We start from the raw sequence: 27752 nt of genomic DNA, 5'->3' as shown, positions 1-27752 counted from the left end.
GCGGAGGGCGGCGTTACCGGGGTTGCCGTGCCCCAAGGGGAGCCGCCGCTCCTGCGGTCTGGGTGGGCTTTGGGCCATGCGGAGCCGCTGAGGAGCTGGGTGCGCTGGAAGAAGCCCGAGGTCGGTTTAACCCTGCCGCATGGGGCGGCTGGGGGTACCCGTGGTGTGGGGAGCGGGGGGGGTTTGCAGCCTGAGCTCCGGTGCTAGGTTGTGTAGAGCTCGTTGAAGTGATGTAAATCTCCGCGCCCTTGGTGCTAACGAGCTTTTTGGTGTATAAAGTGCTCAGCTGATGTTCTTTACCCAGCCTGAGCTCAACTTAAGCCCTTGTAGTTGTTTCGTGTTGCATTAGGCCAATTTTAGAGCTTAAAAATGGAATAAAGCTTTGAAAAGATTTGCTTTGCTTTTGCTTCTGTTATTGACACGTCCCTGGTATATAAAACCACAGGCTGACTTCACACTGTATTAGGGCACCTGGCAGAGTATCTGTGCTCTCTTACCTGCAGGGGAGCCAGAGTATCTTAACACACATGCTACAGCTCAGCTTAGACCTGAGCCCTTTAATTAGAAGCATAGAACTGTTTTAGGTTGGAAAAGTCCTTTGAGCTCACCCAGTCCAACCGTTCCCAGCGCTGCCAAGGCCACCCCTAACCCATGTCACCGAGGGCCTCGTCTCCACGGTGTGTGAGCACTCGAAGGGCCGGTGCCTGCAGCCCTTCCCTGGGCAGCCTGTTCCAATGCTGAGCACCCTCTGGGGCAGGAATTGTTCCTCAGCTCCATCTAAACCTGCCCTGGGGCAGCTTGAGGCCGGTTCCTCTTGTCCCATCCCTTGTTCCTTGGGAGCAGAGCCCAGCCCCTCCTGGCTCCATCCTCCTGTCAGGCAGCTGCAGGGAGCCATCAGGTCCCCCCTGAGCCTTCTCCGGACTGAACCCCCCCGGGTCCCTCAGCCGTTCCCATCACACTTGTGCTCCAGGCCCTGCACCAGCACCTCAGTGTCTTGCAGTGTGCTCAGTGCCCTTATCCAGATCATTAAGACATTAAACAACTGTCCCCAACACTAAGCCCTGGGGAACACCACTTGTGACCAGCCACTGACTGGGTTTAACTCCATTCTCACCACTTTCTGGGCTCAGCTAGTTTTTTACCCAGCAAAGATTATGCTCATCCCAAGCCAGGAGCAGCCAGTTTCTCCAGGAGGATGCTGTGGGAAGCAGTCAAAGGCTTTACGGAAGTCCAGGTAAGACAGCATCCACTGAGCAGCTCACTTTGTGGAAGATCAGGTTCGTTAGACACCAGTCGTGATGTTCCTGCTGCATCCAGTAGAGGATGGAGATGCCCCTTGTTCCTTCTGCTTATAGATTTATAAGAACATTTGGAATGGCAGTAGCCAGATTAAGCCAATTAACACAGAGCACCCGAGCCCATGCTGGTCATTGAAGGCTCAAGATGGGCTCAGGAATGAGCTATGTGATTCCTCTGCAGGCATCTCCATTGGACAATCAGATCCCTTTGTAACCAGAGGGGTTATTAAAAAACTTTATTAACAGGAATGGAACCAAAGCTGTAACCAGGAGGCAGCGGAACACGGAGTTGTGTGCGCGGCCGAGTGCTCTGCTCCGGGAGCGCACCCGGCTCTGGATTCCTAATCGCTTGGTGGCAGTAACGGCCCATGGAAAACCCAACCCCAACCCATGGGATACCAGTCCTACAGCAGGAACCTGCGGCTGGGAATGCTGGGGGCTGAGTCTGCCTTAGGGTTCCGGTGTAACCCCTCCGACACAGTTGTGATGTGGCTGCTGTAGCAGAGTCAGCTCCCAGCTGGCTTAGCTAAAGCACTCCAAAGGGCAGCAGTGACATCTCCCTTGTTTAAATCAGTTTTTAAACTGGTTTTGGTCCCACATTGAAGAAGTGAAGAGCTGACAGCTCCTTCTTCAGAACAGCAAGATAGATGCAAGACTGTTCTGCCCTGCGAGAAGGCTGGGAGCGTGATGAATACCACTGCTTAGGGACTCCCTGTAGCTTTGTGTCTGTGCAACGAGGGGCACTGGGGCCAGGGATGTGCTGAACAGAATGAGCATGGAGGTGGCTGTGAGATGAATCATGGAATGGTTTGGGTTGAAGGGACCTTAAGGCTCATCCAGTTCCAATCCCCCTGCCACAGGCAGGGACACAATAGATCAGCAGCTTCATGAGAGGCTGATGAAGGTCACCCGAGCAGCGAGTGGCTGGAGTCGTGTTGGGGATGGATGGGTTGTGTTGCTTCGCGTGGGTCATTTAGGGCAGCGCAGGGAAACACAATTTGCAAAGAGGAGAATGGCCAAAGGCCGAGCTCTTCCTCTCGCTTCAAATTTGGACTTAGCAGTGCTGCTTTTTGTAAGTAAAAAAAGCCAAAAGCCCGACACAGACCCAAGGGGTGAGGAGCCCATTGAAGGGAGCTGGTGGGAGAGCCTGAAGCCTGTAAAAGCCAGGCCTGCAGCATTGCCCCCAGCTTGCTTCGTTAAAAGAACGAGCTGTCCCAAGAGGACTTTGAAGATACCAAAGCGTTGTTGCAGTCTAAAAATGCTGTTGCACGCACATGAAGGCATTTAGAACAAGCTGCGATGCACTGGGTTTCTTCTCCATTAAAGTACTAGAAACGGCAGAATGGGAGAACCAAAGCCTTTACCCGACAGAGAGGCACCCGGGAGATCTCTGTACAACACACAGGGGAGCAGGAGCTTACCCAGAGCTTACTCGGACAGTGAAGCTCTTCTGCAGGGCAGAGGACGAGCCTCTGTTGTGTTTTACACCACGGAAAAGATGGGCAGATGGACACAACTACAAAAACGGTTGCCTCCAAAACAGTCTTTCCTGTGTGCCCCCGGGCTCTGAACAGCAGAATTCCAGGTATGCAGGGAAAGAAAAGGGAACTCAGGACCTTTTCCTACCTGGATGTCAGTGGGGAGAAGGTGTTTGTTCCCCTTGGTCACACCATGATTCTTACTAACGTCAAAGAAGCTCCTGGCTGCTGCTGAAGGGATGGAGACGACCGGGTTTACCCATCCGGGTCCCTTCCCAAGCACCCACCTCCCATCCACACCGGGAATGCCAATGGATGCGACGGGGGCTCGGGAAGCAGCGCCTGGCCCACGGCTCAGCACCCCAGAGCGCTTTTCCTGCGGCTCCCCGTGCCTCGGCTCACCTCGCGGGCAGGTACGGACAGGACACACAGACATGCACACACTGGCCACAGGGAGAGCGCGGCACACGGACACTTGGCATGAGTCTCTGTACACACGCGCCGGGCGCATTAGGACCTGCAGCAGCCCGAGCCTCGCACTTCCTTCTTCACGTAGTCGTGGAGCTTGAATTTGGGCTCGTTGGGCAGCTTCATGGATCTGTGCTTCAGTTCCCTGCGGGAAGAGGGAACCACGTTAGGCTCCGAGCTGCCTGGTCCAGCAGGACTCGACTCCGTGTCGATCACAGGCCCTTGGAACGGTTTGGGTTGAAGGACCTCATCCAATTCCAACCCCTGCCCCAGTGCCCAGCACAGCCACCACTTACTTTGCAATGGCTGTGAATGCTAATTCCACATTGAGGCCACTTTTTGCGCTGGTCTCCATAAAGGGCACTCCGTATTCCTGCAGGAAAAGGCACAGGGGGGTCAGAAACATCACTGGGGATATCCCTGAGGGCTCCCAGCTTGCACCGAGCCCCGGCCAACATCGGTTCCTGTCACAGGAGCCAATACCCTGCCCTGGGGCAGGGGCTGTGTGTGTTGGGCAGGAAAAGCTGATCAAGGATCCACAGCTCAGGCATTTCTTACACACCCTTGAACTGGGTTTTGAGGGCAAAGAAGCTCAAAATGTCAGTGCAAGCGGAGCAGGAAGGAGAGGAGGAGGAAGAGGAGGAGGAAGAGGAAAGCACAAGGGAAGCAAAGCATTCCCAGAGGTATTGTGGGCCAGGCGGGTCTCCCGTTAACCAGTTCATGGGGTGCACCTGCATGCGCGCTCATGCATCCCCATCAGCGCACGGAGCCACCACCAGCAGCAGCCCTCATGTACCTTGGCTAATTTTTCTCCATCTTCCCTCTTCACCACTCTGTCCTGGGCTGAATCCACCTGCAAACAGCAGCAGCACAGAGCCATTTGGGGTGCTTCGGAAGGTCCTTGTCCTTCGAAACCAGTATCCCCATGGACCCTGACACCCCGCTGGGGTCCCTGCAGCACGTCTCCATCCCAGGACCAGCACAGGAGGAAGAGGAGGCTCTGGCAGTGCCAGGGGCTGCGCTCACCTTGTTTCCCAGGAGCATGAGCACCACGTCTTGCTGTGCGTATTCATGGATCTCTGTCAGCCAGGCCTGCAGGGACACAGCCAGGGGTCAGCGACAGCCCGGGATGAGGAGGAGGATGGATGTGAAACAGGCAGGAGCTGCAGGCAGGGATTCGGCATTGCCCTGCCTGAGGAGCTGCCTCTTCCCCTGTGGCTGCAGGACTTAAAGCTCAGCTGAGCTGTTCAGATTAACTCTCCTTTTGGAGGATAAGGATAAGGGTTTGCCCCAGGATGTGCCCATCCTGCCCGTGCTGTCCCTTGTGCCCAATGCGCTCATCCCGGCATGGGGCTGACCCTGCCTCTCCAAGCCGTGGGGCGCCTTCCCAGCCCTCAAATCCACGCTAATCCAATCAAACCTGCCCTAATTCCCTGGGATCCCGGACCCCGCGGTGTGAGCAGCCTCTTGCTGGGTGGGCAGCGCTGCTGCAGCTCGGGCCCCGGCTCCCAGCACCCATGGGTGATGCTCACCCGGCAGCATCCTGCATCAGCACCCAGAGGCCAGGGAAGAGAAGGGGGATCCAGGGTTAGAGCCTAACCCGTGCAGATGCAGCCCCTGGTCCCCATCACACCCCATCTGGGCTCAGTGCACTCAGCTCCATGGAGGTGTTGGTCCAAGGGACACTCAGTCCCTCATAACAACACTCTCAGCTCCCTTCTGGCACCTTGCAATAGCCCTGGGCGCTGATTCCTCCCTGGAGGGGCTACGAATGCCCCATGGATGTCCCTCCCGTGCCCCCATGGGGCTGATGCTGCAGATGGGGCCATGTTACCCAGCAGCATCAAACCTCCAAGTGATTTTCTGCCTGGTTGCAGCATCACAGCCTCAGTGCAGACCCCCAGCCCCATTAACCACCAGCACCCACACTCCGTTACACCAGTAACAGACACCTCTCCCGGAGCCATCCAGCTGCAGTGCCACCACCGGCCACCCCAGCCTGCAGGAAGCATTCCCAGCGCTGGTGACACGGGAGCAGGGTGCCAGGATGCGCCCTGTCCCCACCACAGGGCTGTGGGCACAGGGGGGTGGCAGGAGAAGGATGCTGCGGAGCGGGGCCCGCTCCAGGCACCCATGGCCAGGGGGGTGCAGGGACCCCCAGGCCCCACACCTCGGGGTGTCAGTGCCTCACGGCAGCTCCCGCACAGGGTGCGTTTGCCAGCTCAGAGCCTGCTCAGCGCACGCTGTACAGAGCGTCCAGGACGTGAGCAATCGCATCCTGTTGTGCAGGGCACCACAGACCGGGTTTAACAGAGCCTTTGGCCCCAGCGCCAGCACCCCTGAAGCACCCAAGGGGGGATCAGCTCCGTGAGGAGGGGACAGACTCGAGCAGCACAAGGAACCCCCCGAAAGCCATCGGGAAGGGCAGGTCTGCAGGGGCGAGGAGCGCGCAGCAGGATGGGATCCTCTCCTCTGCCTGGGTTTGGCACTAGGGTAGACGGGGCAATGCAGTGCCCACACCTGAGCCATTGGGGCCCAAAGGAGCAGAGAAAGACGAGGGAGCATCTCGCTCGGTAAAGCTGTGACTACACACAGCGTTAATTTGCTGCTCAACAGAATCCATCACCCCCTTTATGCGCTACTGAAGAGAAACCTCCTCTGCCTGTGCCCCTGCGTCCTCGTGGGCAGACCCCCATCAGACAGGAGCTCAGCACCAAGCACAGCCCTTCTGGACACGGTTCACACCTCCACCACCATCCCCTGCAGCTCAGACGGACCCACAACCACCCCCAGCCCATCACAGGGGGCCCTGGGGGTGCTGCTGTACCTGGATGTTGTCGAATGATGCTTTGTTGGTGACATCGTAGAGCAGGAGCAGGGCTGCGGAGACAGGGGCGGTGCATTAGTGCCAGGGCAAGCAGAGTCCATGGCTCAGAGCCTGTTCTGCACCGGTCCCCAGGGCCCTGCTGCGGGTCACGCCTGGGGACATGGTGCTACAGCATCACCAAGTCCCCTGGTGTAAAATACACCTTGGGAGCCTTGGACTCCTGGTGCCTGCGCCTTGCAAGCAGAGGCTGCTCCATCCTTGGTGCCTGCTTCCCAGTGATTCCCGACTCCCCTGGCCTGGAATCGCAGCTCGGAGGGAGCCACGGAGCCGGGGGCGGAGGGAGCACGGGGTCCATGCTTACCATGGGCATCCCGGTAATAGGCGTGTGTGACGCTGCGGAAGCGCTCCTGCCCCGCTGTGTCCCAGATCTGCAGGGCAGAATGGAGCAGAGGGATCAGTCATAACCTGGTACCGCCCCAAGGGACCCTCCTAAACCCAGCCCCAACCCCTCAGGGTGCATCCCCAAGAGGCTCCTTCATCCTTTTGCTTCCAAGCGCCGGTAACAAGGAAAATGACAAGTGCGATCGATGCTGCAGCATCACCTCCAGCTCCTCAGTGTGCGGAGATAATGGTGCGTGGCAAAGGGCTCCCAGCGTGCTCCTTAATGGGAAAATCCATCGGGCAGATGGATGAGTGGGGACCCACTGATTTAATTCATCAGTTCTTAATGCAGCAATGTGCTTGCGGAGGGCAGGGGGGGGATCAGCACTAATGGTGTTACTGAGCTCCGGGCAGAGGGATCAGGGAAACGGGGGGGTCTCAGGGGGGCTGGAGCAGCTCCGGCTGTGGAGGGACATGGAATCTCCTGCCTGTCACCAGAGCAGGCTCCTGCCCATGGGGCAGAGCAGCCAAAAGGGCTCACAAGCCTGGGAGATGCAGCAGCAAAGGATGGAGATGGGGATCCTGCTTCTGGGGTGCTTCTCTGCTGGGGGGCTTTGCTCAGCCCCAAACACCCTTTGGGATCATGGGGACGTACCTGCAGCTTCACCTTCACCCCATCCACCGTCAGCACCTTGTTCTGAAAGAGAAGGGAAAGGACAGTGAGGGGTGAGCACGTGTGGGATCCCAAGGGGATGGGGCAGCCGGCCCCACATCCCAGTGTTTCCCCCCCCATAATCCCTCTGCTGATCTCCTCTTCCTGCTTTTCAACTCACATCCCTTCATCCCAGCCCCTGTTGGAGCCATTCTCACTGCGGCCCAGCCCAGAGATCATCCATCCCCTGCACCCGCTGCGAGCTGCTTCTCTTTGGGTACTTCACTGGGCAGTACTTTGGTGCGCGGTGAGGGCTGGGAGACCTCCGGCAGTAACTTAATGAGCACCAGCAGCCCGACTTCATGGCCTCCAGGAGACGGAGCCGAGCACTCCGTACGCAGGCAGCAGCTTAAAAATAACTCCTTTTCCTGCTCTTTGTGCCCGTTTTTCTCCCAGCGAGCGCTGGTTTGTCTCCATGCTGTTTTTTCTTCCGTCTTTTGCTTGGTTTCAGCAGGAAAGGTGGGAAGGAGGAGAGAGGTTTGTGCGGATATGGAGCCCATCAGTGCGCCTCTGGGTGCTGTCCTGGCTAACGAGGGCAGGGGATGGATCCAGACCACATCCCAGAGCATCTGCCAGTCCAACGCACTGCACCGCATTCATCAAACACAATCCCAAAGATCCAGCGGTCCCGGGGGAAGGAGCAGGGAAGAGATTGATTTGCCTGCTTAGATCCACAGGAATCAGCACAACAATCAGTAGGATGGGATGAAAACACAGCCAGGGAATGGTGCACCAGGATGAGGCAGCGTTTGCTGCTGCGGTGATGACTCCAGAGCAGCCATAGGGTGCTCTATGCCCCTATGGGATGGTCAGAGACGCCCTCATCCCGTTTGGCTCCCTGCCTTTCCCAGCCAGGCTCTGCCACCAGCTCTGGTATCACCAAACCCCTCCGAGGCAAACAGCAGCACACACCCCAAAAGCCACCCCCGTGCATCCCGCATCACCCGGCACCAAGCACCGGCACCTCGGGATGTGGGTACCCAGCAGCACCAACCAGGATGATGCCAATGAGGCTTTTCATTGCCAGCTGCTGTAGCCAAGGATGTGGCCATGTCCCCACCATGGCCACGCTCCAAGTGTGCCCGGTCACTGTGAGCAGGATGGAGGGAGGGAGAACATGGCCCTGAGCGTGGACCATGACAGTGGAACATCTGCTGAGCAGCTGAGGAAGCTGGAGCCCCAGTGCTGCACCTCATGCGTCAACCTCCACTCCAGGAGCTTCATTAGCAGCAAAGCTGGCAGCAGCAGGAGACGCACTAATTACAACTGACTTACATTGTGGAGGAGGCGGAATGCTGAAACCTCATTAAAGGCTGCACGTGGCCCCAGGTGCTGCTGGACCAGGAGGAGGAAGGAAATGGATCCCACAGGGTTTGGGTATGGAGCTGAGCAGCGTTTCAGGGTGATGAGCTGCAGAGATGCTCCTGCAGGCAGGAGACACAGGCAGAGCCATCCAGAGCAGCAGCTCCTGCCTGCATCCCTGCACCATCCCAGCCTACATCCCTGCCTCCATCCCTGCTCCATTCCTGTGCCTGAGCACAGTGCAAAACACCGGTAAGAAGCCAAGGAGAAGGTGGGAAGAGCAGGGGTGGGAAGGGCTGGGGCTGCCTCCAGCAGCACACAATGACTCCCATCAGTGCCATGCCAACCAGACACCCAAATCTTCCCCCTACCTCAGTTAATAGACTTCCCAGCTTCCAAATCTCATTACTTTTTAAGGAGCTGCTGCTCAATCCCATACTCCCAGCCCTTCAAAGGCACGGCTGCGGGGCTGAACTGCTAACAAGCATCCAAAGACAAAAGACGGGTTGTCAATGCACCGAGACTGATGGCAACGAGAGCGGTTGTGTTACTCGGGGCTTGTTCTTCATCTTGCACACTTTAACGTAACAGAGGCAGTAGAGCAGAGCACCCTCCCCACCGGAGCAGGCAGGGATCCATCCCCACAGCCCTGCTCTTTGCAATGGCAGTCTTTATGCGTCCTTTTTCCTGGGGCATTGGCTGTGTTGTGTCCTTGCAGGGGCTGCAGCGGGATGCCTGGCGTGCCTGTGTTGGAGGGACATGATGCTCGGGAGTTAAACAACCCTCAGGTCGTTGGATAAATAAAGCTGGAACCTTGCAGATGCAGGGAAAATTGAATTACCAAGTGCAGATGGTCCTCAATTAAGAGCAGCATTAACAGCACAGCAGCGGCCCCAGCAGGATCCTGCCCCAGCGACTGGATGAGAGCAGCTATTTGAAGGCGGAAAGGGAAGAGAAGATGCCCACAACAGAGGGAATGTGCGTCCTGCCATGGGTGATGCTCCCACCCAAATCAAGGTGTCCCCAATGCCCCCTCCTACCTGGTCCACAGGGTCCCCAATGTGCCAGGGAACCACACTGGGAGTGACTGGCACATCCCAGCCCATTCACTGAGCCCGCACCAGCAAAGCAGCAGCAAAACTCAGGGTCAGCAACCACACAACAGCCCGGCCTCGGCCCAGCTTTTCCACGCATTAACTCATTAATTAAAGCCTTAAAGGTTAAATTGGATACATGGATTAACACCCTTCACAATTAAGCTGACAAACAGGAGGCTGCTCGCTGATGCCATTCAGGCTCCAAGCAGTGGAACCCCCTACCCTGACTCCCTGGTACCTCTGATGGGTGCTGGCCCCAGTGATGCTGCCCAGAAGCACCCATCAGAGCATCCCCCAGGGGTGCTGGGCATGGCTGCAAAGGACACACAGCACTTGGGGACCGGCAAAGGGACCACCCCATGGCCCTGCTCCTCCCCAAGCCATTGCGGTGGTCACCAGGAGATGGGGAGATGGGTGATGGATTGGGGCATCCTTTCTTTTGGGAAGCCAAGAAGAAAACAAGCAGCACAGCAGGGCAATGGGACACTGAGGGGATGCTGGGGGCTCCCAGCCCCATGGCAAGGCAGGACTCGGATCCAAATCCCATGGAGCCTGTGCCTCTGCAAGCACAAGGGCTCCAGTGCTGGGAGGAAGGGGATGCAGTGGTGATGGGGCTGTAGCAGACAGACAAATAAACCACCTCCAAAAGCGGCTGCAAAAATAGATTAAGGATCAATGTGGAACCGTGCCCAAAGCAGCAGGACCCGGCATTAACTCTGCTCATTAAAGCCCCCAAGTTTCCACACACACACACGCGCCGATGCCAGCCCCGGCAGCTCCGCATCTCCTCCAGCCGCAGCCGCCTGGCACAGGGATAACACAGCCCTTTGCCAAGGTCGGGGTGCAAAGAGACCCCCCCACACACCTTTGCTCCCAAAGGTCCCCAAAGTTAAAGCAGCCAAACTGGGTGATCCTGATCGCGTTTTCATTGGGGAAATTGAAACCAAACCAAACTGGGCACAAAGAGTGCCTAAAAGGGGGTGCAGGAGGCTGGGATGTGGCAGTGGGGTCTGGCCTGGGGTATGGGCCACCCGAGCAGGCTCTGGGTGAGGAGCTGGAGCTTTTCCAACCTTCCAGCTCTGCATTATCCACAGCCCAGGAACAACGTGGCACTGGGAGCGCGGCAGCAGCTTGATACGAACAAAAAGGAGGCAGTCTCAGCCCCTGGATCCGTGCTTCCTCAATCCAGGTCTGGTCAGAGACACAAACAGAAACTGGGAACAAGGAGTTAAGTTTCATCAGCCCTGAGCAGGCACCGGGGCTCTAAGAGCAGCGCTGAGCTCTCCTCTTGACTTCACAGCAGCTTTCAAAGCAGGTTACAGCAGGGCTGCTCTGCCCATCACTGAACCACAGGGCAGCGCACCCAGCATGGACCCCCATCTCCTCTCTCGGTGGAGAGCACATCCAGCCCAACCCCTCCAGCCTAGGGATAAACCATCTCGGAAGCACATCCCCTGCGAGACAAGGGAGGGAAGAGCCCAGCGCTGTGCTGGAGCCTGTGGAAAGCCGCTGAGGACAGGGAGAGCGGGCAGGGACAGGGGCTGGATGCGGGGCTGTGCCATGGTGTGCCTGGATGCGGTCCCGCTCCATCCATGCTGACCCCCTGGAGGATGCCCCAGGCACTGGGATGCACCTTTGGTGATCCCCCTGTGCCACCACCAGCGCACCCTGCCCAGCCCCTCCTCCTCACCCCATGGACGAGGCGCTTCTCCTCCTCATCCCACGGACCTTCTGCTCTCAGAGACATCCCAACCACTCACTCCAGGGCAGGTGATTCCTCGGCAGCTCCGTGCATTCCAACCCTGCAGCTAAACCCAGCGACTTCTGCCTCGTGTTTTCCCCCCAGGACTCACACGCTCCTGCCTGCTCGGAGCCAGGCACCGATCCCGGGTGCCAAGATCCTTTGGGAAGCACTGACGTGTCAGCACTCGCTGCTCAGCTCAGCAGCAGACCCCATGGAAGGCAGCAGCACAGCACCGAGCAGCAGACGGGGCCTCTGACCTGCTCTGATCCCTGTGTCCCCTCCACATGGCCCCATTGAGGGGTCACACACTGCGTCCCCCCTCTCCTCCGTGCCAGGGCACAACCTGCCCCACACACTGCAGACAACACGGGAGAAGCCACGATCTGCCCTATAGAAAACATGGAATCAACCAGGCTGGAAAAGCCCTTTAAGCTCATCAAGTCCCAGCACTGCCAAGGCCACCAGTAACCCACGGCACTCATCTCCATCTAAACCTCCGCTTGTGCAGCTTGATGGGCACAAACCCCCCATATGCCCTGCAGAGCCCCTCGGGCAGCACAGCCCCTTCCCTGCACCCCACAGCACCCCAGGCATGTCTGCAGCACCAGGCTTTGTCAGGACCCATGTACGCTGCATTAGAGCACAATCAGCATCTCCCTGGCTGCCAGCCCTGCAGCAGATAAGAGTCAAGGCTCTTGTTAGAGCAGACGCACCGAAGAATTAGTGACTTATCATCTGCCATTCACATCAGGCTGCGAAGAAAAGGGGTTTCTGGCAAGGAGAATCCTGTCTTAGGGACAGATTAGAGCTAAGAGGATCTGGTTAGGATCATACAGTTTAAAGTCTTTAAACTCTGCTTCCCGGCATCGCCTGTGCCCTGCAGCATCCAGCACTGGGCCCATGGCATCCTCCCTCCCAGCCCGGCTGCTCCCAGGGGGATGGTTCCTTAAAGGAGACACAGGCAGATGAGGCTATCGATGCTTGCAAGCCCAATGGGGCTGCTCGGGCTCATCCCAACAGGAGGAGATGTGGCTGCATGAGGCTTCAGACATCCCCGCCACATCACAGCAAGCCTGTACCCCAGCCCCATGGACAACCATGGAAAATGGGCTTTCCACCATGAAAAATCCATAGGATAGGATGTGCTACAGCAGCCCTGGAGACCACAGCCATTAAAGTGCAATAGTCAGGAGGAAGGCTGCAGCCCATCCCTGCAGCTCCCAGCACAACGCTGGGTACCAGGATCAGATGGAGCCCATGGGATGGTGATCCCTCCACCCTCACCTGCATTCCTCACCTTTCATCTCTTCTTATTTCCTGCTTTATAATCGATGCTTTAAAACCACCCCTGTTTCTAAAGGAAGCATCCTTGGAGACAAAGGGGCAGAGCAGGCTCCTGCAGATCCTGCCCGCACCAAGGGCCAGCAACGTGCTGCTCCACGCATTCCTCTTCATTTTCCTCATCGAGGACATGCCACGCTGCAAAGTGGGACAGGAATCTCTATGGAGCATTTATTGCCCTATCATTGCTCATTCACAGCAAACACAATGCCTGCCAATGGCCTGGGAAGGAAAAATGGGGCATCCATTGCTGCTATAGAGGGAACTGTTTACTCTGGAGCGGGGGGGGGGGGGGGGGATAAAGACTTGCATCAGTTTTATGAACTTAAAGGTCTTTTCCAACTTAAATGACTTCAAGTTCAATGCCAAAGGAGCCAGTCCTTGTGTCAGAAGTGCAGCGGTACCCAGCGCCCCCATCACAGCAGCCGGAGCCGTGGGATGATCCGGGGAGCCCCAAGCCCATCCCTTCTCTGGGAAAGCCCCAAGCAAGCAGTTAGGAAACATTACCTTTGCGTTATGCTTCATCCGAACCTTTTCCGTTCGGCCTATCCCAGTCTGAAGGCCATTTATAACCTGGCTTTGGAGCCACAGAACCAGCTTTCGGTATGATCCCGGCTGTAAACCGCAGCTTTCCTGAAGGCAGTGGGGTCACTGCTGCTGAGGAAGGCCCTGGAGCCCTGGCCACCGGGACTCCCTGGTGCAGCACAGTGCATGCAGTCAGCTATACCTGCACAGCCCCTTCATGGGCCCACAGTTTCCGAGGGGACTTTGCAAGCCAATTACAAGAAGCAAAACTCGGGTCTGAACACATCAGCGCCAACGACCCAGCAGCAAACCTCTGACACTAACGCAGCATCTCCTGCAGACACCCTTGCAAACAGCGCTGTTAAACAGCGCTTCTCGTCCCTAAAAATAAAAGCAATAATCCCCAGAGACCTGGCAAGGGGATCTGTGGCTTCGTGTCGCACACGCACACAACACATCCCTCACCTGCAGCTCTCGCTGTGCCATAAAGCCAAATCCTTCATAGGATCCGAGGAGAAGAGAGCGGCTGAACAACCAGCATGGGCTTTTCCCAAGTCTGCACAAGTCCAGGAAGAGGCTGGGAATGGCACAGACCAGGTCTGTGATGCTCAGAGCTGTGATGCTCACTGATGCCAGCCTGTCTCTGTGGTGCTGCAGCAGCTCCCATGCATGGCGCAGTGGCAGTGATGGTTGAAGCTGGTGAGCCTTGGCTTCCTCCCAAGGCCAGGACCCTCCTTAGCTCTGTGGCTGCTTCCTGGCATCCATATGGGGTTTTCCGAGGTTGCACCTCCTCCTCACTCACTACAATGGCTCTGCTTTGCCATGGGTGGCAATGCCACCACGGCCCTGCCCAGCCACTGGCACCACCACCCGTGCTCTGGTCCATTGGATGCACTGACCCTGCTGCACCAGCACACTCACACCACCATGGGATGTGTCCTGGAGACGGGGAGGTGCTTCCACACCAACCCCCCCGCCATCAGTCAAACCAGTTCGGCCCAACCAAAGCCATCATTCGCCCTCCTGGTGAGCCAGTGCCGGGCACGGGGAGGCATGAGGGGCAGCACCAGGCTGATCCCACAGAGCATCAATCACGTCCCTGGCAGCACCCCATGGCACCACCGGTGCCCCCAGCAGCTCGGCCTCACGTGTGCATCATTCAGGAGGGAAAAGCACATCTGCCAGGCACGGAGGCATGCTCGGGAACAGGGCTATTTTGGGCATTGTCAAGCGCTTCTCACATTAATTCATGCACATTCATAAGAGCAGCACATTGATGGGTTTGGGGACGCTGGGGTTGAACTCAGTCCCACCTGCCACAGGGAGCCACTCGCCAAGCTCTGATGCACCGGGGTACAGAGCGCACCCCATTGCAGCAGGACCAGCTCTCCACATGGGGTGCTCGTCCCCCACAGCAGATGATGCTCCAGTGCTGTCAAGCGGGCACATTTGGGGTGTTTTCATCCCTGCAACTCTCTGCTGGGGTGCACTGCAGGGATGCAGCACAGGGATGCTCCATGGCAATGCACCACAGGGATGCCCCACAGAGGTAACCCGGAGCCATCCCTTCTCCCGAACAGTGCAGCAGGATTCACCAGGAAGCAATTCCCAGCCCTGCTCTGGGCCCATCACATCAGCCACATCAGCAAACTATGGCAGGTCTAGGGAAGGAGCTGGGGAAGAGGCTGCTGGCCCCATGGCTGGGCTCCCTGGGCAGGAGCAGAGCCAGTGGGGCTCAGGACCCAGAACCATTCAAGCTGCACAGGGTTGGCTCCAGACCACGTGTGCTGCAGCACCAAGAGGACAAAAGAAAGTCCCACGCATCCGAAACCTGGGATGCATGAGCTCCCAAGAATGCTTTTTGCTTGGAAAGCTCTGACTCATGGGAGCCTGAAGATGCAACACAGCAGAGTAATGGCTTGGGATGCTTCACATCCCTTCCATCCACCAGGAGCACACAGGACCCCTATGGAAACACCCAAAAGCTTACGGCCACAGCAGAGCAAACCCAGCGGTGCCGGCTGCCCGGGCAGCGTGCCATGGACCATGCACCACAGGGCTCTGCCCAGCCTGCAGGACCAGCACTGCTGGGCTGTGCCATGGGGGCCGTGCCGGGCACAGCCGGCCCACATCCCGGATCCTGGAAAGCCGCATCCCGGCAGAGCTGGGGGCCCTTCCCGAGGCCGGCGCTGCTCCGGGCTGGGTGGGCGCCGCTGCCAAAGCCTGTGCTGGGCTCTGAAAGCTGACACCAGGAGGAGCAGCAGTCCCGGTGCTTCCGGGTGATGCCATGGATGGGTGCAGGAGGGGAAGGTGCTCAGGAGATGACCCTGGAAACAGGGCTGCTTCCCTGCAGCTCCCGAGAGCCCGGCGCGCTTAACACCGAGCGGGGAAGCACACATTAAAGCCTAAACGCAGTGGGAAGGGGTCCCTTGCACCGCCTGGGGCACTGAATCCCCGTTCCAAGATGCTCATCCAGGGACCAGCCCCCTTCAACAAGCTGGTCCCTGGGGTCTTTGCTAGGAGCCCCTCAGCAACAAACTGGGCTGAATCATTCCCCCTGCCACACAGTTGTGTTTTTCTTAGTCACTGGCTCAGAGGAAGCAGCGAGGGATGGAGGGGCTGACAGGGAACGGTGGGAGCAAACCCAGGGCTAATTCAGCATCACTGTCCAATGGAAGGCAAGGGCCTCGCCTCTGGGGCGGGAGGGGAGGGGGCTGGATGCTTCCAACAGCCTCCTGCTCCTCTGGAGGGAGAGAATACGAACAGGGATTTGTTTCAAGGTTGGGAGCAAAAGGGTAACACCAGCGGCTCACCTCAGCATCAGGAGCCTATTTCAGTCCAGCCTCATTATCCATATGGAGCAGCGCATCCCACCGCAGGTGCTCATCGCCAGCATCCGCGCTAATGCCATAATCCGGCTCCGGGGGGTGGCCGCGCCGTTGCCGTGGTGACGCTGCACCAGCCAAGCTGGAAAAGGCAAAGCCGCCATTTCCCTGGTGTGACACCAGGGCCGGGAATGTCACAGCTCGGCAGGAGGGGACATGTCCTGTGACACCAGCAGATGAGGCCCCGGCTCGGCTCCGTGGCTGGAATCGGCTGCAGTGATGCAGCAGGGACCAGCTCCCACCACTGCCCTCCCTTCGATGGATTAAACAGAGATAACCCACCCGAAATGAAGCCCAGCCTGCCCGGATGCTCACGGCAGGACCAGCTGCATCCTCAGATGGGCTCACAACCCCTCTTAGACAACCTTTCCTTTCCTGCCTGCAGGCAGCACTGACCCCAGACCCGCCATGTCTGTCACAACAGCATCTTCCCCAACCTGAAGCATCCCCAATGCTTCTCCTCACCCTAGGACAGCCATGGACCAGGGCAACAAGCACCGCTGTTTAAAGCTGAAGGGCCACACGCTCCAACACATGAGTTACGAGCATGGAGAAGTCTTTTTTTCCAGTGCAGGCATAAAGATGAAATATTTGTTGTTGCTTTTGAGAGGTTCTTCAATCCTTCAAGGCAATGACTTGGTGCTCAGTCAGGATTAGGAATGCTTTATGCCCCTGTTAAACAAACAAAGCCGCACCAGTCACACTGCTCCTACTGCAGATCCTTGCCAGGGAGCAGGGGAGCTCCATCACCCTTGGATGGAGGCAGCAGCACCACGTGTACAGCAGCACCATGGCTCTGCTCCACTGCGGGCTGGACCAGGAGCAGCCCAGCAAGGAGAGCATCACCCCTGCACGGCACTGAGCTGAGCCCATCCCCTGCTCCAAGGCAGGGATGTCCTCATGGTACCACCAGTGTTGCCTCATGCAGGAATCCCACAGCTCCCTGTGCTTTCCCAACCCTCTTCCTTGGGGCAGCAGCCCCCCCAGGTCGCCCTGCTCTCTGCATCCTTCAGTCACCAACAACGCATTCCGCTTCCGAAGGTTCTGCAGGTAATCAAGCCCTGGATCCCTCACTGCCATAGGAACAGTGTATCCCCATCACCAGCCAAGGACAAGTGGATAAGTGCTCAGACACACCACACTGCAGCCCCATCCATCGGAAACACAGCTCCGATCCACTTGGATGGGATTGGTTTCCCTGTTTTTTCCTCCTCTCAAAGGGATGCTCTTCCACCAGCACTCTCAGTTCCAGGCTTTGGAACAGCCGATTGCCGTCATTTCGCTTTGCCACGCTGACACTCCATCATCCCAGAGCCCAACAAAAGGGACCAGATGGGACCGACCTGACCCCATCTCCACCCTCTGCAGACACAAGGAGGAAAGTGGATCCTAGGGAAGAGGATGAAGGTGCTGGTGTTTCAGGATGATGCCCCTGCACAGGGGCTGAGCGAGGTGAGAGCCATGGGACCGGGGTGCCCCCAAATGCCTGTCAGTGGGGGGCAGAGCACCCCAAAGCCTGCCCATCCCCATAAGCCCCTCTGCTTTCAAAGAAAGCCCAGTTCTGCGCAGCTGAATTTGATGCTTTATCACAAAGATGAGCATGAAATTAAGCCAAATGTATTCCATTAAATAGTCAAAGCATTTAGACTGACTCTAGACCCATTTAAATGTTTTATTGGCTATAAAATGCTCCCTCCCAGGCCCCGGCACCATGAGCAGACCCAGCATCACACAGCAGCTCATGCTCCAGCACCCAAATGGGCCAATTCCTGACCTGGCACCATCCAGAGAGGCACAGACAGACCCCATCTGCGTGCCCACAGCCTTCCTCCTCACCCTGCTCCTCCATGGGGAGCCTGACAAGCTGGAGTGAAGCAGAGAGCGGAGCATGGACCCGCACCCCTGGAGATGGGGAAGTGCCTCAGAGTGGGCAGAGCGGTCCCATGGTGATGGGTGATGCAGGGAAGATGCTCACAAGCAGATCCATCACCCTGCACCAAAACGCGGCTCCCCACAGGGCAAAAACTCCCATGGCTTTCCAAGGCACATCCCTTCCAATGCTCCTGCAGGGAAACACCCTGAGCTATTGACACCTTTCACTCCAACCATCCCAGACCTGGACAGACCCACGTGGATGTGAGCTGCTGGCGTGCACTGGGAAGCCTGGGAGACGCCAGCACCATTCCCAGAGCATCTCCCACGGAACCCCCATTCCCAGCGCTGAAACGCAAGATTTCACACCCGGATCGAACGCGATCTATTCCCGGGGGTATTTCCCCAGGCACCAAAGGGGTGGGAGAGCTCCCTGCGCTCCGAGAGCAGGGAAGGCACTTTCGCACCCTGCAAACCGGTTAAGAGCTTGCTTAACGGCCTCTGTGTCTTGATGCCGCTCAGTTAAAGAGCGGCTCAAGCACTCCTCCGCTTGAAGGCACCCATCCCATCCCCTGCTGCTTTCCCCAGGGCAGGAACGGAGCCGGTTGTCCGCGGGGACCCCGCCAGCACACGGGTGCTTGTGATTTGCTGCCGTGCTGCAGCCCTGGAGCCCATCGAGGGGGGTGAGGAGGAACAGGAGCCACAGGACCATGAATAAAACACCAGGCGCCACGGGCGCCGCTCGCAGCATCTCTTGGCAACTGAGCCCCTGCATGCAAACGGCAGGCTCGGCCGCCTGCAGAGCCCTGTCCCTCTGCAAGGCAGAGAGCGGCGGCTCGCAGCGAAGCAGGGCTCCGCTCCCCAGGAAAAATGGCTCTTTGCTCCCTGGAGCTCCCATCCTGCGAGCGGGGATAGGGACAGGCAGCAGCCACGGAGAGAGGCGGATGTCCCGATAGTCACACATGGCATAAACCCATGGAACCAAGGCTTCTTGTGGCCAGCAAAGCTCCTGCCCTCACTGCGTGGATGCCTCAGGACCTGCCTGAGCTGCTGCTGGATTCAGGCAGCTCCTCATCCTCATGGCACCAGTGCCATCATCTCGCCTGCAAACCAGGGAGAAGAGATGGAAAGCGTCACAGGAAAGCTCCCCCGGGTGGATTCAGCCCAGCTTTCCTCACAGTGAGAAACAGCAAAGTATGAAACCAGCTGCTGGCTCCTATTAAGATTCAGTTGGAGCAGTTGGAGATGCAGAATGAGCCCATTTCAGGCACATTGCTGCTGGAAACACATACCCAAGGCTGGAGCACAAGCATCCCCCTGCCATGCTCAGGGCTCCTGTCGCAGCCTGGTCACATCCATTGGTACAGCAAACCCATGGCAGGGACCAGCCTAACCTCATCCAAGTGCTGCAGCCCTTCACACAACCCCACACATGACCATGATACATGGCAAAGACTGAGAACAGAGGCACCAAACACTGCTCGATGCCAAGACCCCCTTCCCTCGAATGTTCCGGGATAATTTTCCATAAAGACACGCTGGAATTAAACCCCTTCACTTCCTTTCTTCTGGCCTCAGCAAATCCCCTCCCACTTCTTTCCAGATTGATCCATCAGAAAATTAGCCCTGCTAATGCTCCATGCCAACCGCTGAGATAAAAGCCAGCTCTTGGCTTTCACGCAGCTCCAGGTTGCACCAACCCTTCCAAGGGAGGCACCAGGGCAAAGGCTGCACTGGAGCATCACAGGGTGGAGACCCAGGACCTGCTGGATCCAGTGGTGGTTTGCACACCAGGATTGAAGCTTCCCATCTCTCATGCTAAGCTCAGCAGCTGCTGTTGTGCTGATGGAAGGTGCACACACACACACTATAGAAAACAGAGATGCAACAAACCTCTTATACAAAGCCCTATATTATACCCTGCTGATTCCACCCCCAGAGCAGCGCAGGGCTCGCTGTAATCAAGAGTCCTCAAAGCTCAGGGTCACAAGTGACAGCTTCAATTCACAGCAGCCGCCCCAGCGGGAGGATGAACTGAGGCACAGCCAAGGCTGGAGCAGAGCGGGGCAGGGTCCTGCAGGGTAACAACCAGCACAAACCCATCCTGGGGCAAAGCCTGGCTTCAGAGGGAACGTTCCCTCTGCCCAGCTGCCTGCTTGGGAAGCACAAAGCGGTGCTGGAGCTGCTTCCCTCCTCCTCCCGCATCATTTAAGCTTTGCACCAGGCGGACGCTGGTTTGCTCCTTCCCTTGGGGCAGCAAGAGCAGCGATACCAGCGATACCACTATACACCTTGGGGAACACAAAGGCATGTTCTGTCCTTGCTCTGAACTCCGCCAGCAAAGCGCTTCCCGATGGATTCATCCCCCTGACTAACACAGAAACCATCCCCCTGCTAATGCAGAGAAGCTCATTAGCACCTTCCCAGGGAGAAAAACCTCATCTTTCTCTTTCCCCCTTTATGTTCTCCTCTTTTCAGGCCCCATCAGTACAAATGTCTTGACTCTCCTGACCCTGCACAGCTGGGGATGGAGCACGGGGCTGTGACCACCAGCCATAGAGCCCATCGCCAGCGAGGGGCACAGGCGGTGCTCACGTGGCACTTTGGCAAGCCTCCTCTCCCGTTAGCTCGCTGTTGTGACAAGGCAGAGGCACTGTTGGCTGCACAGCTTCGATTCCTGACGAAGTTTCCGCAGCATTCCCAGAATTGCAGCGCAAAGCAGCTCCTCCGGCAGCACCAAGATGGGATTCACACCCCTGAGAGACAAACCTGCTCTTTTCCAGGAGACTCTTCTCCTTGAAATCCCACCATATGGAGCTGGAAAAGCATGCAGGGTCTGCTGAGACCCCGCAGCCGTGGGGAAGAGGAGGAAGAGCTCATAGCATGGCTCAGCACAGCCACAGCACGGCTCATGGGGAGGCCCTTGTTATCCAGCAATGGCTGGAAGCCCCAAAAGCAATGCCTGTGACTGAGATGCTCAAGCAGGGTGTAGTTTTCCACCCCCCCCAAGAGGGTTTCCCCTCTGTAGGATGCAGCTCAATCGCTCAGACAGGAGTTTCTGTTGCTCCAAGCAAGCCCCTGCAGGAGTAGGACCCCTGGCCCCAGGGGTACCCACAGAGTGGGGCTCCATAAACCCGACTTCCAAAGGAAGGAAACCAAAGGGCTCGGCACCTCCAAAGCTGGAAGCCACCAGGTACCATTTGGATGCATTTTCTAATCCTACAATCACCGCTGTTTCCCCAGTATCAGCAGTTCATTTTCCAGATATAATTACATCAACATCCTTCTTCGTTTAACAGATGATGATAAACAAACACAAGAGGTTCTCCCTAAAGGAAAACAGTAGGAGGGAAAAGCCTGGTGGGCCACTAGGAATTGCAATGGCAGACTCGAGCAGCCTGCTCTAGTGGAAGGTGTCCCTGCCCATGGCAGGGGTTGGAACTGGGTGAGCTTTAAGGTCCCTTCCAACACAAACCAGTTTGGGATTCTATGACTCATTTTGAGTGTATTTCTGTTCATTTCCACACCCTCGTGCCTACATTGCCTGTTAGCCACAGCTTTGCATTTATCTGATGGTTTGACACCCTCGAAAACAAGCGGCTGACGCTGCAGCCCACTGGGACCAGTGGATGGACCGGGAGAGGAGGCAGAGAGCGGCTGGGTGGGTGCAGGGGCTGCTCCCCAACACGCTCCATCCCATCCCGGAGAGCAGCGGCATCAAGAGGAGTGAAAAGAGTCCCCAGAACAATGTGAGGAGCTGGCAGCTCCATCCCTGTGACTTCCCAGCCTTTCCCAGGGTCCCAGCAGCTTCCAGCATCCCCAGTTCAACGAGGCTGTGCATGCACAGGAGCACAGCTCAGCCTTGAGGAGGTCCCTGCGGTCTCTGCCAGGACTCAGGGACCACCACAAACCCCACCAAACCCCCCAATGCACCAAACCCCCACCTTTGCTCAGCACCTTACACTGCTCCGAGGCAGCGAAATCCGCGACTGCCTTCACCCAGCGCCGCAAACAGGCGCGCTCGCTGCAGCCAGGAAAGCGGCTGCCAAATCCCGGGATCACAGCGGGAAGGAGCTGCGATGTGACAGCTCTGCTGTTAGATAGACACACGGTAAAGCCAAAATGCGCTCTCGCAGCAGAAGCCTCCAGCGCTCCCACCCAAGAGCTTCCTCTGCATCGTGATGCGAACGGTGAGAGGGGCTCAGTTACAGGGCACCTGCGAGTAGGATTATCCTGATGGAAACGGAGATGTGGGATCAAAAACTACTTCCACGTCCCCCCCGTCCCCCCCCCAAATTATAAGCACCTTTTAAAGCTGATAATAACAAGTTCGGGGCACACACATGATCTTCCCACTGCATAATCTGCCCATTTCAAACCGATGTAGCTCCAGCAGCTCTATCACAGCAGTAAATTAACCCTAATTTGATTGCTTCTCAGTAGCAGTGGTTTGCTCTAATCAATAAGTCACAGGACCGTGCGACTGCCCTCGGTGTCAATCACTGCAATGAGTAATAGAAAGCTTTTCATTGTAAGAACACCTGAAACATCGTGTAATTACCTCTGTACAGAACGATGGGCTCCAATTTACCAGTCCCACCACGCTCGGCACCGCGAGCCTGTTCGCAGGAAGGATCAGCCTTTTCTAAAGGCTTTCAGAGCTATCCCCCATCTCTTCCACTTGTCACCGTACCAGCAAGTTATTATTCGCACCCCAGTGAAACAGCAGGTTACAAGAGACACTCATCTTCCGTAATCCTCCAGGAAAGCGGAAGATGCAAGATGCTGCTGAGGAAAGGCGGTTGGGAAGATGCAACACCGGTGTGTGGCATCACCACCCGCTCTTCACTGCGCCCACCCATCGCCACTGCAGCACCGAAACGGAGCCAAAAAGCATGGAGAGACAGAGACGGTGCCCTGAGATGAGGGCAGGGACAGAACAGACACTGGGCATATACTGGTCCTGAGGGTGCATTTGGGGGGGAAGCAGATGGGTATGGAACTATGAGGGACCTAGAGCACCGATCCTCGGGCCAGAAACCCAAACTTCGGCAGCAAAAGCTCCCTTGTTTGCCCTTCACAGCCACCATAAGGTTATTTTGATGCCACCTCTATAAAGTGACTGCCCCCATTGCTCTGCTGTCCCATGGGGGTGCTGGACCACAGCATCCCTGAGCATCCATCACCAGGCCCAGGACGTTCCCACCTGACAAAGGATGCTCTGCACACACCAGGGCATGGCAGGACATGATGTATGGCCCCTTCTGCCCCTGTTCCTCACATCATCCCCTCCACCCAGCAGCTCCAATGTGCTGCTGTTACATTCTGAGAGCTCAGAGACCCCTTGGCACGGCACATCCCCTCCGTGCCAGAGGGGAGCAGGAGCCACCCCAGCACCACATCCCCACGCTGGCACCCCAGAGCTGTGCCTGGGGGGTGTTCCCAGGGGATTCTGGTTTATGCAAGGTTTCATTTGTGTTTATTTGTTGGTTCTTTGGAAAAGCAAATCTGAAACCCACTGAAACTGACTGAGAGAAACGCTTCCACCGGGCAGCTGCTCTTACACAAAGCATCCCCAGGACCCAGAGCAGATGCTCCCGCATCCTCCTGCAAAGCACCAGTGAAGCGGTGCCATCAGATGGTGCCCAGCTGGAGCTGACACCCATCGGGATGATGAGGTTTGAGTCCTTGGAGCAACGTTTTGTCGCTCATGAGCAGACCCCAGCCGGGGGCCAAGGAGCCCCCAGAGCACTTACCCTGAAGTCGATTCCAACCGTGGAAATGAAGCTGCCGGCCAGGAAGGCGCCGTCCTTGAAGCGCACCAGCAAACAGGTCTTGCCAACCCCCGAGTCACCCACCAGCATCACCTGCATGGAGGGACGGGGTGTGAGAGACTGGCTTTGGGAAGGACCCCCCTCCCCGCCACGGCTGTTACCCGAATCCATCCCAAGAACCCAGTACCGGGAGCTGGCAGCAGATCCCTGCACCATGTGTGTCCCTGAGCACTGGCCAAACTCAAGACTCTTTCCCCCACCCAATACTTAACAGATCCCCATGGGGGCACAAACACCCCTTGAAACCCACAGGTGCTCTCTGGGCAAGGCAAGCTGAGACCCCCTGGGGGTTGTGGGCCCCACGCTGTCCCCAGGGCACCCACAAAACATCCCACACGTGTGGAGCTCCCAGTGCCGCCTGCCTCAGTTTCCCCGCTCCGCAGCAGCCCCAGGATGCAGAGAGGGCAGGCACCCACCCTGCTGCAAGGAAACCACAGCAGAGCAGAGGCTGCTCCCAAACGCAGCTCCCCAAAGCCTCTGCTCCTCGTGAGCCCTCCTGACATCCATGGGCCACCAACCCCATTCCCATTGGCAGGGTCACAGCTTCCGCCCATCCTGAAATCCGGATCCATGCCCCTGAGCTCTGTTAGGGGCTCCTGCACCCGCAGTGACTTCCATGGCTTCACCGTCTCTCCCCAAAGCACTGCGGTTGCTTGCCAGAAGCCATTAGCCCGCGACTGGATTGCAATGGTTTGAAGGCAGGTGCTGCCCTGGGTCACACTGAACCCACACGGGAGCCACCAGGAGCGGCAAATGCCACCAGCACCACGCTGCAGCCCAGCCTCTGAGAGGTGGCACTGCTGGAACCTGGTCTGGGGCAGTGGGATGCAGCCGTGGTGCTCCAGCACCCGGTGTCCCAGCAGAGCCGCACACCAAGCCCTGGCACAACAGGGGCAGGAGAGCCAATGGCAGCGGCAAAACTGTCATTTTTAGTGCAAAATCCCGGTATCGGTGTTTTTAAACGTCCCTACCCCTTCTCTGGAGCAGGACCCTGCAAAGCCACCGCTCCCTGCCCAGCACCACTAACACCTCACCCAAGGCACACCGCAGCACCAGGAGCCCGGCTCAGGGCAAGGGATCGATGGTCAGGATCCAGCCCCATTCCTGGAACTGATGTTTGGTCACTGCCCTGGCAGAGCTGGGGAGCCTCCAGCGAGGGACAGGGGAAGGAGAGAGCTTCATAGCCCAGGTTTTGCTGAATACAAACCCTTTTCTCTCTACCACTAAGATCGTTAGCAGGGGATTTGGCTACCCGGTGCATCCGGGCTTACCCAGCACCTCGTTCAGCTCATCCCTGTGCCGTGGGGACAATCCTGAGCGACAGCCACATCCTGGGCAGGGAGAAGCACGCTCCAGGAGCCAAGGACCAGCGTGAACACAGAGCTGGCTCCATTTTAGGGAAGCTGTTGAACCTTACTGCAGCTGTATCAGGACCAACCGCCTCCCACAGCGATCAAATCCACTTCTTGGACCCCAGGTCCCAAATCTCAACACCACGATGGCCACACCGAGTGCCACCAGCACCGGTCTCCCCAATGCAGCGTGCCAAGGCTGCGCTTGCCATGGCAAACAGCATCTCCTCCAAGCCTAATAATCCGCAGCCTCAGAAGCACTAAGGCAGCTCCAGGCTGGGAGCATGATGGAGGGGGTGCAGGCACATTTCGTCTGTGACTCGCTCGCCAGGCTCTGAAGGAGCAAGAAACCATCCGAGCCCTTTAATAAAGCCTAAGCTGGAGCCGTTTCAACCGCAACCAGTGCGGATCCGGCGCGACCCAGAGCGCACCGTCACCCGCTCCACAACCGCATTTTGACGTTGTTACGGAGGAAGCAGGCGGTTGCGATAACCCAGCGCAGCGGAACGCCTTTGGTCAGCACTTGCTAAAGTTCCGCAGGAGCGGAGGGCTCCGCCGGTGCAGCCGCGCCCGGCCCCAGCGGGCAGGAGGCACGGGATGCCGGGCTGGGCTGGAGGGATGGAGAGACGGTGGGATGGAGAGGGATGGAGGATCAGGGGAAGGACGGATGCAGGGATGGACGGATGCAGGGATGGACGGATGCAGGGATGGACGGATGCAGGGATGCCCGCCCGGTCCCGGCCCCTCGAACTTCTCCGTTGGCCGCCCCCGTGCCCGCCCCATCCCCGCACCTTGAACGCGAGGTCGTAGAACTCTCCGCTGCTGCTGAGCGAGGGCCGCCCGGCCGCGGCCGCGCCGCCGTTGCGGGGCAGGTCGGGGGCCGGCGCGGAGCCCCTCGGGGCGGCGGCGCGGCCGTGGCCATGGCCCTGCTGTGCGGGGGGCAGCGCTGCGGAGGGCGCGGCGCCGCTGCCCTTGCTCCGAGCCGCTTTCTTCCGCGACATCCCGGGGCCGCGGCTCCGCGCCGGCCGCTGCGGGGCGGGGACGGGGTGAGGGATGCACCGACCGCCGCCGCCCCGGGCCCGCCCCGCCCCGCACAAGCCCCGCCTCTCCCTGCCTCGCCACCAATGGGAGCGCAGAGGGGGCGTGTCTTCGTCACCCCACCCCGCGCCCACGTGCCAGTTTGCAGCCCCCCCCCCCCCCCCCCCCCGGTACCCCAACACCGACACCGGGAGGGATGGGGGGGGTTCAGCGGGGTCGTAGCCGCGGCTGGGGGCCGGACCCCTGGGGTACCCCGGGTTTGGCACCGAGCGGGACGTGGAGGCATGGAGAGGTTTGGGTGGGGAAGGAGCTCATGGCCCCGCTCCCCTTTGTGTGCTCATCACCCCGGCGACCCAGCCGGGAGGTGGAAGACCCTCCTGGCCAGAGCAGCCTCCGCGCCAGCGGTTTGCGCTGTAATCTGATTTTCCAGGGCAGCTGCAGTCAATAGAGGCTGAGGCCCTGGAGCAAAGTGCGATGCTGGAGCCATCTGTGCGTCTGGAGGGGGGTTAACTGGTCATTGAGCAGTGATGAGGACGTGGCGGAGCTTTTCCCTGGTGCTACCCGCACCAAGGAGGGGATACACAGCGCGGTCCACCCCCCTAGCTGGTACACAGGGACCTTTCCCCCCTCTCAGCCGATGATGACGATGGAAATCTCCATCACCTGCCTCATGTTCCAGAGCAAACAAAGCCAGCTGCTTATCACCCCTGCATCGGGGCAACGGTGGAGAGGATGGCCTCTTATCACAGTGGGAGCACGGAAACACACCTGGATACTCCTGCCTTTCCCAAAGGTTGTGTACTCAGCGCTGCTCCTCACACCCTGGCACCCCCAAATTTCACCTGGAGCAGGGGCAAAGCTCCGGGTACCGCAGGGAGAAGCATCTCCAGCAAGTTTCTCTCTTGGAAAACGTGTACGTGGAGACACTGCTCAGCAATTGCAGTCACGCCTGGAGATGTTGCTCCTTGTATAGTTACAGGAACTAATCAGATAGCTGCAGCTGAGCGAAGGGGGATATGCTTGCTAAAAATAGATTGATGGAGCAACAGACGCCTGAAGACACGGCGTGCAGTGGGGAAGCAGGGCTGCGGAGCCTGGCAGGGCTCTGAGCAGGGCTGGCCGTGGTGGTGCGTATCTGTTACAGCGGGGAAATCTGCTTTTTGAGGCAGAAAATCAGCTTGTCCCCATAAGGGCCGCCAGCCCAAGAGGTCTGTTGCATTGCAGCATATGGGGGGTGTAAATGCAGCCAGTGCCAGCGCTTCTGCCGGTGCCAACAGCCCCTTCAGGGCCGCGGGGAATGGCACCTCTCTGCTCGGCATTCGTAGCCAGGGGACAGAGGTCTGAGCAGGGCTGGAGACACAAAGAGCCTTCCCTGGGCTCTGAGCAGCTGCTCTGCACAGACACCGTGCTCCAGGGTTTTCAATGTGGCTGTTTTCCTTGGCATGGGAATCCGCAGGGTTCTGCGTGTGCCAGAAGTCACACGTTGTGCTCGGAGCCAAGCGAGATATTTCAGTGCGAGGCCACATCCCTCCTTCCTCCTGCTGGCCCACGTTGCTCCGGCACTGCTCCAGGGATGCTCGCCTCATCCTGGATGCCTC

The 27752-nt window shown here is 58.0% G+C and overlaps 1 protein-coding gene across 1 annotated transcript; it reads right to left on the bottom strand.

Annotated features, from left to right (window-relative positions):
- Positions 1-1519: 1519 nt before the first annotated feature.
- On the bottom strand, positions 1520-26137 carry RAB26 (RAB26, member RAS oncogene family). The gene is made up of 9 exons (XM_065686620.1): positions 25908-26137; positions 23687-23797; positions 7108-7149; positions 6433-6499; positions 6072-6124; positions 4271-4336; positions 4041-4097; positions 3541-3617; positions 1520-3389 (listed from the first exon to the last, which is right to left on the bottom strand). The coding sequence occupies exons 1-9, from the start codon at positions 26115-26117 to the stop codon at positions 3287-3289; spliced, it is 786 nt and encodes a 261-aa protein (XP_065542692.1). The 5' UTR covers positions 26118-26137; the 3' UTR covers positions 1520-3286.
- Positions 26138-27752: the final 1615 nt, after the last annotated feature.

This window comes from Lathamus discolor, chromosome 6, assembly GCF_037157495.1.
Source record: "Lathamus discolor isolate bLatDis1 chromosome 6, bLatDis1.hap1, whole genome shotgun sequence".
NCBI lineage: Eukaryota > Metazoa > Chordata > Aves > Psittaciformes > Psittacidae > Lathamus > Lathamus discolor.
The sequence above is the reverse complement of the archived record's forward strand: the minus strand, read 5'-3'. Positions and strand labels throughout refer to the sequence as shown.